The 15,209-nt window shown below is 42.7% G+C and overlaps 1 protein-coding gene across 1 annotated transcript in view; it reads right to left on the minus strand.

Moving 5' to 3' along the window:
• Positions 1–2,621: 2,621 nt before the first annotated feature.
• CPM (carboxypeptidase M) overlaps positions 2,622–15,209 on the minus strand; it is a 29,139-nt gene continuing 16,551 nt past the window's right edge. Inside the window, exons 4-9 of the mRNA XM_010561757.1 lie at positions 7,948–8,120; positions 6,285–6,469; positions 5,865–6,035; positions 4,868–5,020; positions 3,674–3,822; positions 2,622–2,915 (exon numbers count right to left, since the gene is read on the minus strand). Of these exons, the coding sequence (XP_010560059.1) occupies positions 2,682–2,915; positions 3,674–3,822; positions 4,868–5,020; positions 5,865–6,035; positions 6,285–6,469; positions 7,948–8,120 (1,065 nt within the window). The 3' untranslated portion in view covers positions 2,622–2,681. The remainder of the gene's footprint in view (positions 2,916–3,673; positions 3,823–4,867; positions 5,021–5,864; positions 6,036–6,284; positions 6,470–7,947; positions 8,121–15,209) is intronic.

Below are 15,209 nucleotides of genomic sequence, written 5' to 3' on the forward strand. Positions count from 1 at the left end.
CAGACGTAGCTGGGTTGCTGATTATATTGAACATTCACGCTGCAAAAGATGATGCTTTTTTTGAGCAGCACCCCTTGAATGTTGTTTTAGTGTTGCGTTCCTAACGAGCGCATGGGATGAAATCTGGGCCGGGGCAGTGGCTGCCATGTCAGTTGGCAGGTTGATTTAGAAAAGGGAAAAAAGTGCTACAAAGTTTTAATTGATGGAGAGCATTGCATTTATTTTAACAGCGTGGTACAATTTTTTATCACCGAGTTCTGTTTGCTGTGAATTTGTTTAAATGTCGTTGTCTCCGAAATGTCTGTCTGTGTGGGTGTGAAGCCACATGCCAGACTCAGGCAGATTTTTTCCCCTTAAAGACTAATATGAGGGAAAAACAATTCCTTATTCTTACAGAGGGCGTCAGCAAGAATAATTGTTTCAGAAGATTGTGTTCTTATAAAAGAGAGATGAGAAAATTACTAGAAGCATAATGACACTGAATAAATGTGTAATGTAGGACTAATAGAGGGGTGAAGAACTGTTCTTCTCCACCTTAACCTAAAGCTGCTGTTGTGTTAGGGTGTAACCAGAGTTTTTCACCTTAAAGCAGTTAATTTATTCCACATGTTAACTTGCCACATGTACTGTGGCGCAGCAGTTTTCCCAGGAAGATGGGATATTTTGTTGTGCAACACTCGGCCTTAAAAAGGGACATTTGCTGTGGGAAAGAGCGTTGAAGGTGCACAAGCGTAGGGGTTTGTACCTCTTCTGAGCTCTCTTGGTCACTCGCAGTGCCAGCAGGTGGGTGCAGGCTTCCAGTGTCTGTAGGGTCGCCCATGTACTTAATAAAGCACGTTATGTAGCACGTTTGTACTCTTAATGCACGGCCCCGGTGTTATTGTATGTCCAGTGCTTGGCTCTCCCAGCTGGGGGTGTCTGCCTGTTCCAGGGGCATTGCCTACTATGGGCACTTCCCCAGCTCATCCATCCCTGAGTCAGTCTTAGCTTGAGTTAGTTGTTTAAAGGTTGTGCAAGCAATATAAAACAAAACAAAAACCCCCACCCTGAAACCTGGGCTTATGGTATCTTTTAACAATGGATTGCACTTAGTGAATGTGAAAAATTGTTGCTTTTAACTAATGTGTGCTTTTTTTTTTTTTAATTTAGCACAGATGCACTGAAAGCTTCAAGTGAATGCCTTGCTATAGTGTGTGTATATCTATTCTACATGTAAAATTTGTTGGTGATACTCCACCTTTTGAGTAGACGTTGCTTTAACTCAACAGCCCGATTTTAAAGGACAGTTGTTGGTTTTGAGCTAAATTAATTGCCATAACATGACGATTACATAATACCTAAAATACCAAATAGCTTTTCCAAAAGCAGAGTCTCACATTGTTGTCTGACTACATGTAGCTGGATTGACCATTAAACAGACTGGATTATAGTGAATTTAAATAACTATGCAATCTTGCCACTACTAGCTGAACACACTTTCAAGAACTTGTCACGGTGCATCCCTTCCCGATACCCAGAGCACGTACTACCCCAGTCAGCAACCATTCTACTACAGCCCTCCACTTAAATTGCACAGAGTATAGATCCATTTCTGAGAAGAATTTTCATGTGTATTGTGTTTGTCTTTCAGTTTTCAGTTTTTCCTTTTCTGAGGAAACTAAATACTATGTTGCATTTAAAAGCTTTAAATAAAGATTTGTTTATATACTCCTTGGTGCTCAATGACTTGATTGTCAGAAGTTCTGCTACTTTGTTTTCTGCAGGGGTAGTTGAGCTGTCACTGAAGCTGGCCTCTGTACCAGGATCGGGTCTGTGCCTCGCTGCGGCTTCCAGCACGCGTGCTAGATGCGGTCCAAACTGTCTAGGAGCAGGGCTGCATAACATACTTGCACATGCTAAAGTCACTGCTAAAACTATTCAGTTTAAAAAAAATCTGAATTGGATGCAGTTCTGTTCTGTACCAAATTCAGTAAAAAATGGACAATGGCAACGGTCTAAAGCTATCGATGACTTGTTTTCAGCAGCTCTGTCTTAGGGGACCACCGTTTTCAGAGACCCAACTCATTCTCTTTGTGCTATCAGTCAGATAATCATCAAGCTTCCAGCCACGTGGCCCTTCAGCCCATGCTTACACGTCTTTTCCATCTTCCTGCCTCTCAACGTGTCTGCGTTACTGGTCTTTACCTTATTTAAGCCCTAAGGAGTCTCGTCTGTCTGGGTAAGAAAGAGCATACATAAAAACGTCATTCCTCATTTATAGCAGTGGCTTTATTATGAGAAGTTGGGACTGAGCTAATTGCTTACAGTTGTGTGGCACATGAGCTGGTGGCTCAATGAGGAACCTGAGCTTGCATGAAAAACTGGCAATTCAATCGTGGACTTTTTAACTCAGGTGAATTCTTCAGAATGTATTTGTACCTTCTGCATCAAAATTCTATAGTTCTCTCCCTTGGCTATACAGAATTTCTTTAGAGTAAAATACTTAATGTAAAAAAATACAGTAGTATTATTAAAACATTTGATTGTTGGGCCAGTATTTTACAAAATACGATAAAGATGATTGTAAATCTGAGAATTTGGTTTATAAAAACATACATTCTTTTTGCTTATAAAATTCCTTGCCCGAAAAGCCACATTTGTGCAGGAAGGTTTTGCCCTGCCATGTCACATTAGTCCTTACTTTATTTGAAGATCACAAGCATAACAGTCATTAAAGCCAAGATATGTAGAGTTGGTTTTACTGCAGCTGATGGCCGTTCGAGCTCTTGGTAGAGGGGAATTTTGGGGCATGAAGGCGCTTCTGGTTTGATAGAGACTTCTGGGAAAGAGAAGTCCTGTTTCAAAGCACTGAAGTTACCAGTATTGTCAGGAATTTCCACTGTCTTCAGTATTGATTTGAATCCTGGTACAGTAGCCTAGGAGCAAACGTGAAACCTTTTCTTACTTGGTTTGAAACATTGTTGAGTTCAGCTGTGAAACAATCATTGTCTAGTGTGCTTATTTACACTTTCACCGTAAGGAAAAAGTGTTCTAAACGTAAGTTTGAGAACATGGACTGAGAAAAGAGTAAAGTTTTCACATCATATCAGTAAGACTAACCCCACCCAAAAACCTGAGAATATTTACTTCTAATAGGGGGGCACAGCATGCTGTACAAGAGAGGGAATCCTGCAGTTAAGCTTCAGTGTAAGCCCTTGGCTGGCAGCAGGCGGAGCCGTTCTCCCGGACCAGCTACTGCCACCCGCCCTCCGCAGAGAAGCCATGTCTGCCAGGGAAGTAACTGTCTCCGCTGGCGTCAGCCCCTCGCTGCCTGGGCTTTGGGGACCCCAGCCTCCCCCCGCCTCCCCCTTCAAGAGCTCTGTGGTTTGTCTCAAACACCTCAAGCTCCCGTCATCATGGTCCAGACACTCATCCCAGCTGGCTCCACCATCCACGTCAGATGAGTGCTTATCTCCAGCCAGTCTGGGGACTCAAGACCCTACTGCATCAAACAAATTTCCTTTCTGCTGACTCACATTCTAAGATACTATCTTCTTTTAAATCTGCTAAAGAGCCTTTACAGCTCCTGTATATGACTTGAGCAAGTTCAGCTCGTTGGTCTGTAAGGATTCAGTATCACTGTGCTCAGGAACTCGATGCAATTAGAAACAATTGAGTAAGGCGGCACACTTACATTGATGACATACGTCCCAGGCAGGAGGAGAAGAAAGTATTCCCCTTGTTGATTTGTTCTGTAGGGGCAGACATGAGCCCTTCCTTTGGCCTCCACGATGGCATTAGGAATAGGAGTCCCATTCTTACCAGTAACTTGACCCTTGACACCTATGGAAAAGGGAGAGGAGAGAAAGGTCACAACATCTATCTGTGGTGAGCCACCTCCTCTGAGAAAGTTGGGCTGTTTTGTTCCTGGATGCACTCAAAGGCTATTTCATGCACTTCTAATAATATCACTAGTCCCTTCTATCTTAAGGGAATTAAAATAGAAAATCCTTTGTTGTTGTTAACATGAGGGTAAACCATTAAGTTAGAAAGCAGCACTGTAATCTCTGTTTCTAAGTCTCATTTGCTGAAAGCACCATACATACTTACTGCATGTGTCTTTTACTGAAGGGCTTCAATCTTCAGTACTGGTTTGGGGAAGGGGGGGTTGTCCCCCCCCTTTTTTTTTAAATTTAAAATAAGTCAGCCTCTTATCCAGTACTTCCCAAGGGCAGAATACCAACACTGTCTGCTTATGAAATAGTTTCCCTAAATTCTCACACACCACCTTCAAGGCAGCACTCGCGTTAAGCAAAGATAAAACAGCAGTCAGACTTTCTGGGCAACAAAACGCAAGACAAGCAACAGATTTGTGCAAACTCGACTCATTGTAAAGTACCACTGCTTCACTAACCCGCAGCTCTCTTCCAACTGTGAAGTTAAAGAGCACACCTAGAAAAGCCTTACAAAAATACAAAATGCAAGCAGCAAACACCCACGAAACATTGTCTACACACACACACACATACCTGTACAGACCTCTGAAATAAATGACTGCCCCAAGGCTGCTCAGCAAAGCGGGCTGCCTGAGGGGGGTCTCTGCTAAGACGACCCCTGGGGCCCATCCCTTGCTCCTGCCCCAGCGCATTTTAAGCCCCTTGCATCACTGCAGTAGCGCCCATCGCCCCACGCCTGACACACGTGTAAGTTCTCCTCCCTTACCCATCCCTGGCCTTGTAGCACTTGCTATTCCAAAGTGATAGCTCCCAGGTTCAGGCCAGAGCTCCTCACCTGTGAGCTCTGACACTGACCTGGGCTGCTGAAGAGCTCCCACTTTGCCCACCAGCCTGGCCTCAGCTTTGGCTCCCTTCCCCATTCGCATACCCACCTAGATGTACTTGTTTTATATATTCGATCAGAGCAGCTTTGTTGTCTCTCCAAAACTTTTCCAGCTGGTTTGCTGGAGGATATTTACAGCATGACAGCTCCAATGTAATTTCAAAACATTGTCCCCAGATGTAGTTGTAATCTTGCATTCCACCTTAAAAGTGACATAAAAGAAAGAGCGTTCAGCTGCAAAGAAGCACCAAGTTCAAGCTCAAAGAAAAATAGGAGAGTTACAGGTGTGATGCAAGTACCAACATTTTAAGAAAAGTAAATCAGATAAATGATTCCTCAGTGCCACATTTGTATTTACTGCCTCCTCTGGAAAACCAACTTAATTACTCTAGTTACATGTAGAGTGTTGTTTTCTAAAGCACAATGGCGTTTCAGGAATGACGACTATTATGGCTGAGGAAGGGTGGGTCTTTGACTTAAACTCATTCAAGCGCTCCCAAGCAAATAGGGGCAGGTAGATTCACAGGCTGGCATAGAGTTTGCCACTGCCAAAGCCATCCTGAGAGCCTGTTAAGGCTTTGAATTTAGACTGTGAAAGCAACACGCAGTGCCATAGTACGCAGGACCCGTGTTCTATTTGGCTACACATAAACAGTAATGAAAACATTTATTTCAGTGATCAAACATTAAAAAAAAGGATGATGTATGAACAGAAGATTGGTCTTCTTTCTGAAAGGACAAGACCTTGGTGCCACACCAGTGTGTGCGCATGTATGTTATCTATACAGCCACCCAGGCCTTAAGAAAGGGCACAGAAGCAGCCAGACAGCAGAGACTGCCTCATTCACTTCTATAACTGCTGACTGGGAGGGTCTGCAAACACCCAGGTCCTGCTCAGAGAATCCGCGTGAACACGTTGGCTTACTCCCCTCATCAACCCTCTACTCTGGGCAAAATCACAGCTCTTTTACCATCAAAGATGGCAGGCGAAAGTGAGAACATCATATCTGAAGCAGCTGAAAAAAATATATTGCTGACATTCTTACCTTCCAGCTGGTACCAAGAATACCCATTGGTAATGCCTTCCGGAAAGGTTTGTCTGTTGTCACACCCAGTCCCTTTGTACATGCTGGCATGGTTGAAAGAGTAAGTTTTTGCCAGATGAATAAAGACATCATCATCTAGAGACCTGCTATAGCCTTTCAAAGAGCCGGTAACTGCAGAATGAAGATAGCCATCATGTAACTCTCATTATTGGTAAAACATACAGTGCTGGCTTACATACAGGATAAATATTTCCCAAATAGCCGTATCAGGCAGTGAATTTTGATGGGGTTTTGATGGGCTGCCCATCCCAGCTCAAAAGCTGGAAAAACGTTGCAGAAATCCTTATAAATTTTGCTTTGGTACAGCTAACATTCCTAAACCATATCAGCTGTGGAGAAGAGAGTTTGTTACTGGCTTACCTGAGTTACCATTATCAAAGGTGTAACTGGCAACCAGGGCACCCCCGTGCAAGTTTGCCGAAAGAACAAACGTCTCATTTTTTATCCAGTCCATTACTGCTTGAGTCTCTGGCTGAATGCTAGCATTGTTATTTTCAAAGGCATCAGGGAAATTTCTGTTCAGATCTTCTCCGTTCTTATTGTACCTTAGAAAGAGAGAAGACATTCCCATTACTGCTTGGCCTATGGACACTTCCACATCGCCAGCCTCCCAGTACTTAAAATCTGTTGCATGCTAGTGTCTTTGGAAACAGGCAAGGTGACCATTGCAAATCTTCTCAAGCATTAAGAAGATGGACTTTAGTTTGCTTTCTGGCAGCACTGGAATTTTCACAGGACACAATAAAACAATTCTATGGTATTTGAGGTGGAAACAGTGAATAATATTTAACATGCATATAGCATGCACACACCTACACATACATGAATTAGAAGAAGCTAAAGCCAGATAAGGAGGAGGATGTACTTCTGTATGGTTTTTCCCACTTGTATAGAAGACCAAGGTAACTACTGGATGGCAGGGTCCTTTGTCCTGCTGTCACTCTGGACATAGAGCAAAACATTTGACTCAAACACAGGATGTATTCTCTTCTCCCTGTACCTGAATGTCCAGCCTGTGCATATGCTTTCTTTTTCACTCAGACAGGTCAGTACAAGAGTAGAGAAGGTATTTAGCATCAGCTGTATTAATTTTTAAACTCTGTAGCTAGTTAAACTCTGTCTATTTGACAGTGAGGGGATAAAAAATACCACCCTCCATAAAATTCCTATCTATTTGCTGAGGAATAAATTTCTTTCCTAATAAAAAGGACAGCCTACACTGATCATCTAGAGAACTAAACTACCTTGTCACTTGCTTCCGACATTGCCATGGCCAGTGATCCAAGAGAACTTCTGGCTCATGAGTTTGATTTTTGTGCATATTCCAACTCTGTTCCTTTGGCATTTCTTCCCATTCTCTCACTCTCTCCTCTTCTTCCCTTTTCTAGCCTGTTAAACCTTTCCTCCCTTTTTTGGTCTCTGCAATAGTTACATTAAAGAATGCAAAAGTAGCACAGGATGCAACACTAGGTTACTTTTTCTTCTGTGTAAGTTTTCTTCCTAGCTCTGCTATTAGCACAGCACTTACTACAGCTAGCTCTGCTTGTGTAACTCCTCCGTCTTAGTAGATCTGTGTTCAACATGATCTTCAAACACATTTCTAGAAGTCCATTCAGCCAGCTTAGACACACCTTATTCTCATTAGGAAGGGTTACAGGGTTCTGCAATTGAACTAGATCCCTATGGGTGGAGTTTTCCTTCTTTTTCTGTAGCACCCTAAAGGTCTAAATAGATAATTGAGCTTCTATTCGCAGTCTGGGTCTCCTGCCTAAAAGGTTAGGTCATTACACCATTCTGACCAATTTTCTCTAGCCGCACCACATATAAACACCAGTCTGACTCAGTCTTCCAAAAACTCTATGCCGTAACAGTGTGTCTTCAGATCAGCACAGGCCAAAATTAGCCCTCACGCATCCTCTAGGCTGTCCTCGCCACCAAGTATGACTCAGTCTCTTGGCTATCTCCGATTATTACTCCCCACCCATTTCTTCTACCTACTCCCACCCTCCTAAGCCGCCCTTACCTTCCTGGCGTGTAGTAACAATCAGGCACTTTTGTAGCTTCAAATCCATCAGGATTCATTGTTGGCATGATGTGAATCCGGGTATTATTGAGTAACCGGGTAATAACTGGGTCATGTCTATAGCTGGTCACCAGGAAGTCTATCAAATGGAGCAGCATTTCTCTCCCAACAGTCTGTATAAAGAAACACAGATTTTAAGTCTGCTATGGAAGAAGAAGAGAAAAAAAGACCCACCACCTTACAGGTTTTTTCTTACTGGATTATACAGACATACAAGAGCATCCTGGTCAACACTGTTTTGTCTTATGCTCTCCCCTAAATATATCTGAAGTAATTTAATACACGAAAGGAGTCACTGGAGGGTTTTCACAAGGGTTTTAAACCCATATCAACCAGAGCTTTTTCTGTAATGGGAAACTGACTGTGTCAGCTACACTGTTTAAATCCTGCACGGATAAGGCGTAGCCTTATCAAAAACTAAAACTGCATAGACTGCCTGTTAAAGAGCATGTGGGCTTGGAAACGCACCACTGCACTATCTCAGCTGCACTGCAGAGTCAGCTCTGTGCTGATGCCCAGGGGACCCCAGGCCCTGCACATAAGCGTCAGTGCTGTGCATCACCACTTGGCAGTGAAGTTCAGAAGAAAGGAAGGCAACACCTTCCATGTTTTCCAGGTGCTACAGAGCAGGATTTTTTCTTGTTGATCACCTTCTATGGGAAGTCAACTTTAATACAGGATCAAGAGAGGCCCCATAGGCACTTCTGTTATATTCTCTGTTACATTGCTTTATTTTAATGCCATGAACACAGGCATTAGGGAAACCAAACAGGCATATATAAATCCTTAGCAGAAGAGATGGAAGGATATTTGGATGCAGACTTTGGATCAAGGAAAGGCAGTAGCAGAGAAAAAGCTAAATACATATTTTTGTTCATGTAAGTTTGTATAGGTCGTGAAGGCTGGCAGGACATCTCCCTTTAGTCTGCTCTATCAGATTTCAGGCAAAACAATGGCAAGATTCAGCTCCAGTGAGTTAAGAACAATCCTATTCTACCCCAGAAACCACTAGTACAGCATTCACTGAACCATACTTTCCAGGAGCATTTCCTATAGCACTGTGACCCATGCCTCAAGGGCACTGTAGGGTTCCTAAGCCCTGGCTGGGATGGGAACAAATCAAGACTTGCAACTAGATGTGCTCCAGAGACAATTTATCTCTAAGAACAAAGCCTGGTAAATCACTGCAGGCTCTAATTCAGAGCTACAGCATCTCAGTATCTTTTTGAACGAGTCTTGCACCACTGAAGTGGAAATCTTTCAAAGAATTTTTTTTTTTTCTAAAGCGAGGAACATGGAGCAGCATTACTAGAAGAACCTGGTGATGCAGATAAACATGTCCTTGCTTTCAGACTGGTACAGGCTAAGGTAAAAGCTAGGTGAAGTCAGGTAGGGGAAAAGGACTATTTCTCCACAGCTATTTGCTGCACTAATATCTTGTCGAATTTTCACATTAGTACATTTTAAGTGATAAGTCCTGCTCTAGGTGTTAAGGTAAACAGGAACACAGACACTGTCCAGCAGGAGCTCTGCCTGCAGGAGCCGCGTTGGTACATGATGGGGCAAGGAGGTCTGGGTGTAACTGCTCTTCAGGTTGGGAGCAAACCATGTCTTGCCAGTTAGCTGGCAATTGCTGTTTATTGCAGGGGAAACAAACAAACAATGTAGTGCCAAAAATGATCACACCATTTTAAGTGTCAAAATTGAAGGCAGCCATGCAGTTTGTACAGGGAAAAAGAAGGATCTTTTCCCACCCTGCCCTCCAGGAGATTTGTTCCTAAGTTTTCTAACCCTTGCCTGTCAGCTCCTGCTGATCTCCTGCAAGCCACCATCCAGTAATTTGTTAGGGGAAGCTATGTTACACAAATGCATATACTGTGTCAATAACTAAGTTGTTCTTTTTCTAGACAATGCAGCAAATGGGCTTGGACAAGGGGTAAAAGGTACCCAATTTCCTCCATTGCCAGTAGCTTTCAAAACAGCACCTGAGCACATGAAAGCAGACTGCTCTGCAGGTTTGATAAATTTACTCTGTGAAATTTAAGAAGGGATGCAACAGAACCTGTCTTGTACAGGCAGCTCAGTTCCAGCTCTGGGTGATAGACATCTTGGGAAGCACACAGAGCAGGGGGGAAAGAAAGGAGGGGAGGGAAGTCAGCCAAGACATGGCCCTGGGCATGAGAGATAAAGCTAGCAGACTCAGAAGCAGCAAGAACAGCCCTACCACAGAGGCAGCTAAACTACAGACAAGACTGGACTGCTCTCTGGAGAAACTGGGAAAGTGCCTCCAATCCTACTGTACTTCTCTGCAGTACCTGACAAAAAGATATCCAGGAAAGAAAGGGTAGAGAAGCAGAACAGGAAGGGGAAAAAAAGATAAAGAAAAGCAACAAGAGAAGGTGGTGGAAAAGGGCAACATTTATAAAGAACGGAAGATGACCAGTTTTTCATGGATGACATTCTTTGCACTTAGAAGTTAAACCCAGACTTACTTACATATACAGTATTTTAAAAACTAACCCTATTTTATAGGATTCCTTGTATAGCTATTGTTGTACCTGAGTATGTAGTAGATTAAACAATTCAGCTAATTTCTATCACAGAGAGTTGGCACTTTGATCATTCCCTTGTGGGAGAAGAGTGTATTTATTACAATGCTGTTTCAGTGGGGCAACTGAGGGGTGGTTTTGTTTTGGTCCAGAGTACCCTGAATTTCTTGAGAAAGCACATCTGGAGATGTTTGAGGGGAGGGAAAGTTTTCATTTCTGGGAAAGTATAGCTCAAGTTTTGATCAAGCCCTTGGAAGGCATCTGCCACCTAGCCAGGTAGAGCCATTAGAAGCTTCAAAAAAAGGGTCTAGACACAGTGGAGGTAGGTTGCTGACAGTAAAGTCGAGGACAGACACCTTAACCTGCCTCTAGTCTAATATGAAGATGTAGAGAGCAGGGGACAGCGTATATGTACTCTGGGACTTTGAGGAGACATGATGAATACTTGGTTTTAATTGCAGTATCCCAAGGGCAATGCCCAGGTGCATTGTTTTGCTGTAGCTCAGATGAGGAGTGACACAAAAGCAAAGGAAAACCCTTTCTCCCACCTCCAGGGATACAGTTAGACATTCAGTTTCTCTGTGCACTTTCAGCTGTCTGTTTCCTTGTGTGCCCCAAAGGGAGAGAGTCAGCGTGAAAGGCTTTCGGGGATCCTCAGGGGAAGTCCTGAATGAAGCAGCATGCGTCAGGGCATGGATTGACACTGTAGAAAAGGGTGTTACTGCTGTTTCTGTACACATACCCCTTAAACTTGCTGACTATTGCTTCTGGCATGGCTGGGTCAGCACCCTGCTCAGCTACTGAAGGGCTTACTCAGGAAGCCCTAGCAGCAGCCAGTTAAAAGATTAAGGTTATCTCCAATTGCACCTGCGCTGTAACACTTCACTGCAGCACCCCTGTTTTTAAAACATTTTTGTTACCACATGAGAGACCTAATACCAGGGGACTATGGGTGGATAGACTCTGCCCATTTTTACGATTAAAATTCTTTCCTTAAATGTGGCCTGGTTTTTAAGTTGAACTATGTTGAAAGAAAGATCCAAACCATCAGGTAGGACCTGTTTCAGAGCAACATGGTCTTGCCCATGTCCTTGCTCCAACCCTGACTGCTCTACAGACCTAGCACTAGCACAACCCCGCCTAAGGAAGTGGAGTTACAGCACAGAAACCAATAGTCCATCCTGGTTTACCACTTAAATGCCACACTTACAAGATGTTCTTTTTTAACACTTGTACAGCACTAATTATTATGCACAGCTGCAACACACCCCACTATTTGTCCTTCTTTACTAAAGTGTTAAAGCGACTGTTTGTGCAAATAGAGTTTGGCACATACCCATTTATTTCTATAGCAGCAATTGCTATGGAAATAAAAGAACTTCCCTGTCATACATGTGGTATTGCAGTTCCTTGGATTATCACTTAAGGAAATGGCAACACAAAGCCTGCTTTTGAACTAGTAACTGGCATAAGATGGTACCACCTGGACAAATTCCATAGCCTTCAGGCTTCTCCGCACAGGCTTCACCTGGCTGAGAAATGGATCACTTTTTTATTTTCCCACTCAGAAGAGTGGGAGTAAAGATAAGGAAAAAGGTAACTGGGGCAAGGCAGCAGCCCTACCTGTGTTGAAAGATCTCTCAGCAGCATCCAGCTTTTTTTAAATTGTTGTTAGCAAATAGATTTGGTTGCTTTGAATTTTGAAATCTCTGGTGCTTCTGACCTTCTTTATACCACATCAGCTGATACTGAAGCCAGGTGGAAAATAGTTCACTACACAAGAAATATTTCTTTTTTTTTTACTCTCTTTTCTAGAGCATGTATTTGTTCCCCTGCCACACCACTTCCATACTATACTGCACAGCGCAAAGGACGTAAGATATGTGCTGAAAATTCCTTATAGCAGATTGTGTAGTATGTGGACACAACTCTTTTTGCCCAACCTGGTGGAAAAAAAAGCGCCTTTTTTGATATTGGCATTTTGATAGTGTAATTGCCACTGCCATTCATTTTTTGGAAATGAGAGTGAGAAATTCTACACAAGACTCATTAGTTCATTGTTTTTTGGTTGGGGTTTTTTTTTTGGTTGGTTGGTTTTTTTAAGCCCCAATTATGTTGATCACAAAACCTACCCCAGTCCTCAGTCACCCAAGCCCTAGTAAGTCACCATATCTCAGGAAACCATTCTGTGGATATGACTATGTGTACGATGACATGGAAAATAGTCTAGCTGCTTTAACTTAAACCACAAGGTAAGCAAGCAAGATCAACACATCTTTCATGTAGGCTAGCTCAGGTCTATCAGTACAGGCTTTGCTTCTCATAACGAAAAAGAGTTTATCTTGTGATGGCCCAGTTACACTATATCTGCAGAAAGTTAAGGAAGCCATATACTTAATATATTAAAGGGAACAAGCAGAAATGCACAAGTAGTTTACACTTTGTTCAGATATGCTTTTCCTTAAAGGGCTTCCCTTCTGTGATATACACAGTTTAGGAAAAGCCTTCTAATTAGATCCTGTGGTTCAGTTGTGTAGATTGGACTCAAGTCACTGGTACAGCTGGTCAAAAGGTGATAGTTCTGCTCCATTTATGACTTAGGAGTGTTTGGGGGTTTGATTGCAGTCAATGTTAAGTGAAATAAGTTCTTCCCCAGAGAGGAACGTGTGAGTGTACACACTGAAGAAGAGAGGATCTTTCAAGTAATAGTACAAGTCTGGGACAAGAGAGACTGCTGCTCAGTTCAGAATGAGAGCTGCCCGAGAACAACAGGCAACCTCTCCCTCATCTTCCTCAGTACAGACTTTATTAACATTGCACAGGCTTACGCATTTTGTGCAGTCTATTAGTGCCGTTTTGATTAAAGTCTCACATAGCTGCAAGTGACTGAACTACCTCTAATTATCATTTTTAATCTGGCTTAGGTTAAACAAAAAGTACTGCTAAAAATGGTGTCCAACTTCATACAGGCACACAAAGAATGGGAGAAGTGTTTTGTTGCACCTCTGGGGATCTGAGACAAAAGTTCACGCTATTTGGCGGTGGTGATCACAAAATAAAATCGTTTAAACCTTGGCTGGTCATGTCTTACAGTATTAAGAAAAATTACCCTACTTAAAAAAAATTAGTCTTTCCAGTTCTGAAAAAAATACTCTTCCTAGTATTGCGTACTCACGTTAGTTTATTAGAACTTCCCTGCTGGGCAGCTCTCCAAATAACCTAGGTTTTCTTCCAGCAGCATGTGCAAATAGCCTGCACACATGCAATTCAGGCTCCCCCCCAACTTCTAGGTTTCAGGAGCAGCCAGACAGCTGAGTCAAAAAAGAAAAATGTCATTTGTGTGATCATGACAGGTTAGAAGGGCAGCATCACCAAACACTTGAGAACAGAAGTTTTCTCACTCTGTACCATTTATGAAAAGCATCACTGAAGCACAAAAGACCCAACTAGATCAATGAAGCCATAATCCTGCAATTTTAAGTTATGACAGACTGTGGAACACAAGTTGAAGCTTGTCATACAGTCATTACAAAACTTATCTGCTTAATATATTATAGGGCTGGTTGAATCTTTCCCCAGTGACTAGTCCAGCAGAATCTTATATTATGGGAAAAAAATATTCAAGTTCTTCAATGCTTTTCTATACAAGGAATTCATTTCCTGCCATCTGAAATACATTTATGGTCAGATAGGAAAAACAAACACCAACTGTGTTACATCCATACACAAAAAAACATACAGCAAAGATCATCATGAGGGCCTAAAAAGGAGGAATCCTCTATTTCCAGAATCTTCCCTAGGTGCATGCTTGGTCTAGTGAACAAGTTAAAATGCAGCATGGCACTTAATACTATATGGTACCTAGGCAGCTCAAGGATCAACCCTGCTCAAACTCAAACACAGTGCCAGATCCCTTAAAAAAAAATTCTTGCCTCATTTCCTCACAAAGTCAACATAAGAATTTAGATCCTAGGCAGTGATCCAGGTTGCCTGATCTCCAGCAATTCCTGACCCTGTGGATATGCAAATGGTGCATGTCTCCACAGTCAAAGTTCCTTGTGCATATCCTGCTAAGCAGTGATAATGGCAGAAGTGCTTCATTGTGGAGGTTTCAATAGGAGAACTGGCCTTCTGCAGTCCAGCAATATCAGATTTGAGAGCCAGGCCATTCTGGATGAGATCATATCCTGCTCTCCATCTCTTTCCCAGCAAAGTGGGGTCATCTGTAGCCATAGGTTTCAATTCCCTTCAGCAGTCTGCAGGGACTGTCATATGGAACCTCAGTTCCTAGGCACCCTAGACTACCCTGCTGACACACACTAGGTTTTAGGAGTTGCAAACCCCATCTTGGGCATCCAGTAACACGCATACCCATTTGAAACCATGAATCAGCTTCCTCCCACAGAGTTAAATTCCAAAGCAGTCAGACTCCCAGCAGCACTTTGAGCACAGCTACTGTCAAACAAGGTGAAACTAGTCTAACTTGGGGAAAATTCTTGGCACATAATGTCACAAGTGTCTGTAGGCGTGCAAGTGCTCATGCATGGTATTAGTAATAGCAATAGCTTGTGACATGTTACACTTTACACAGGATACACTTCCTACTACATCTATTTTTCTTAGTTTGAGGAATTCAGTCTAGCAGATACAGAT

The sequence above is a fragment of the Haliaeetus leucocephalus genome, unplaced genomic scaffold (assembly GCF_000737465.1).
Source record: "Haliaeetus leucocephalus isolate CR32 unplaced genomic scaffold, Haliaeetus_leucocephalus-4.0 Scaffold151, whole genome shotgun sequence".
NCBI classification, from domain to species: domain Eukaryota; kingdom Metazoa; phylum Chordata; class Aves; order Accipitriformes; family Accipitridae; genus Haliaeetus; species Haliaeetus leucocephalus.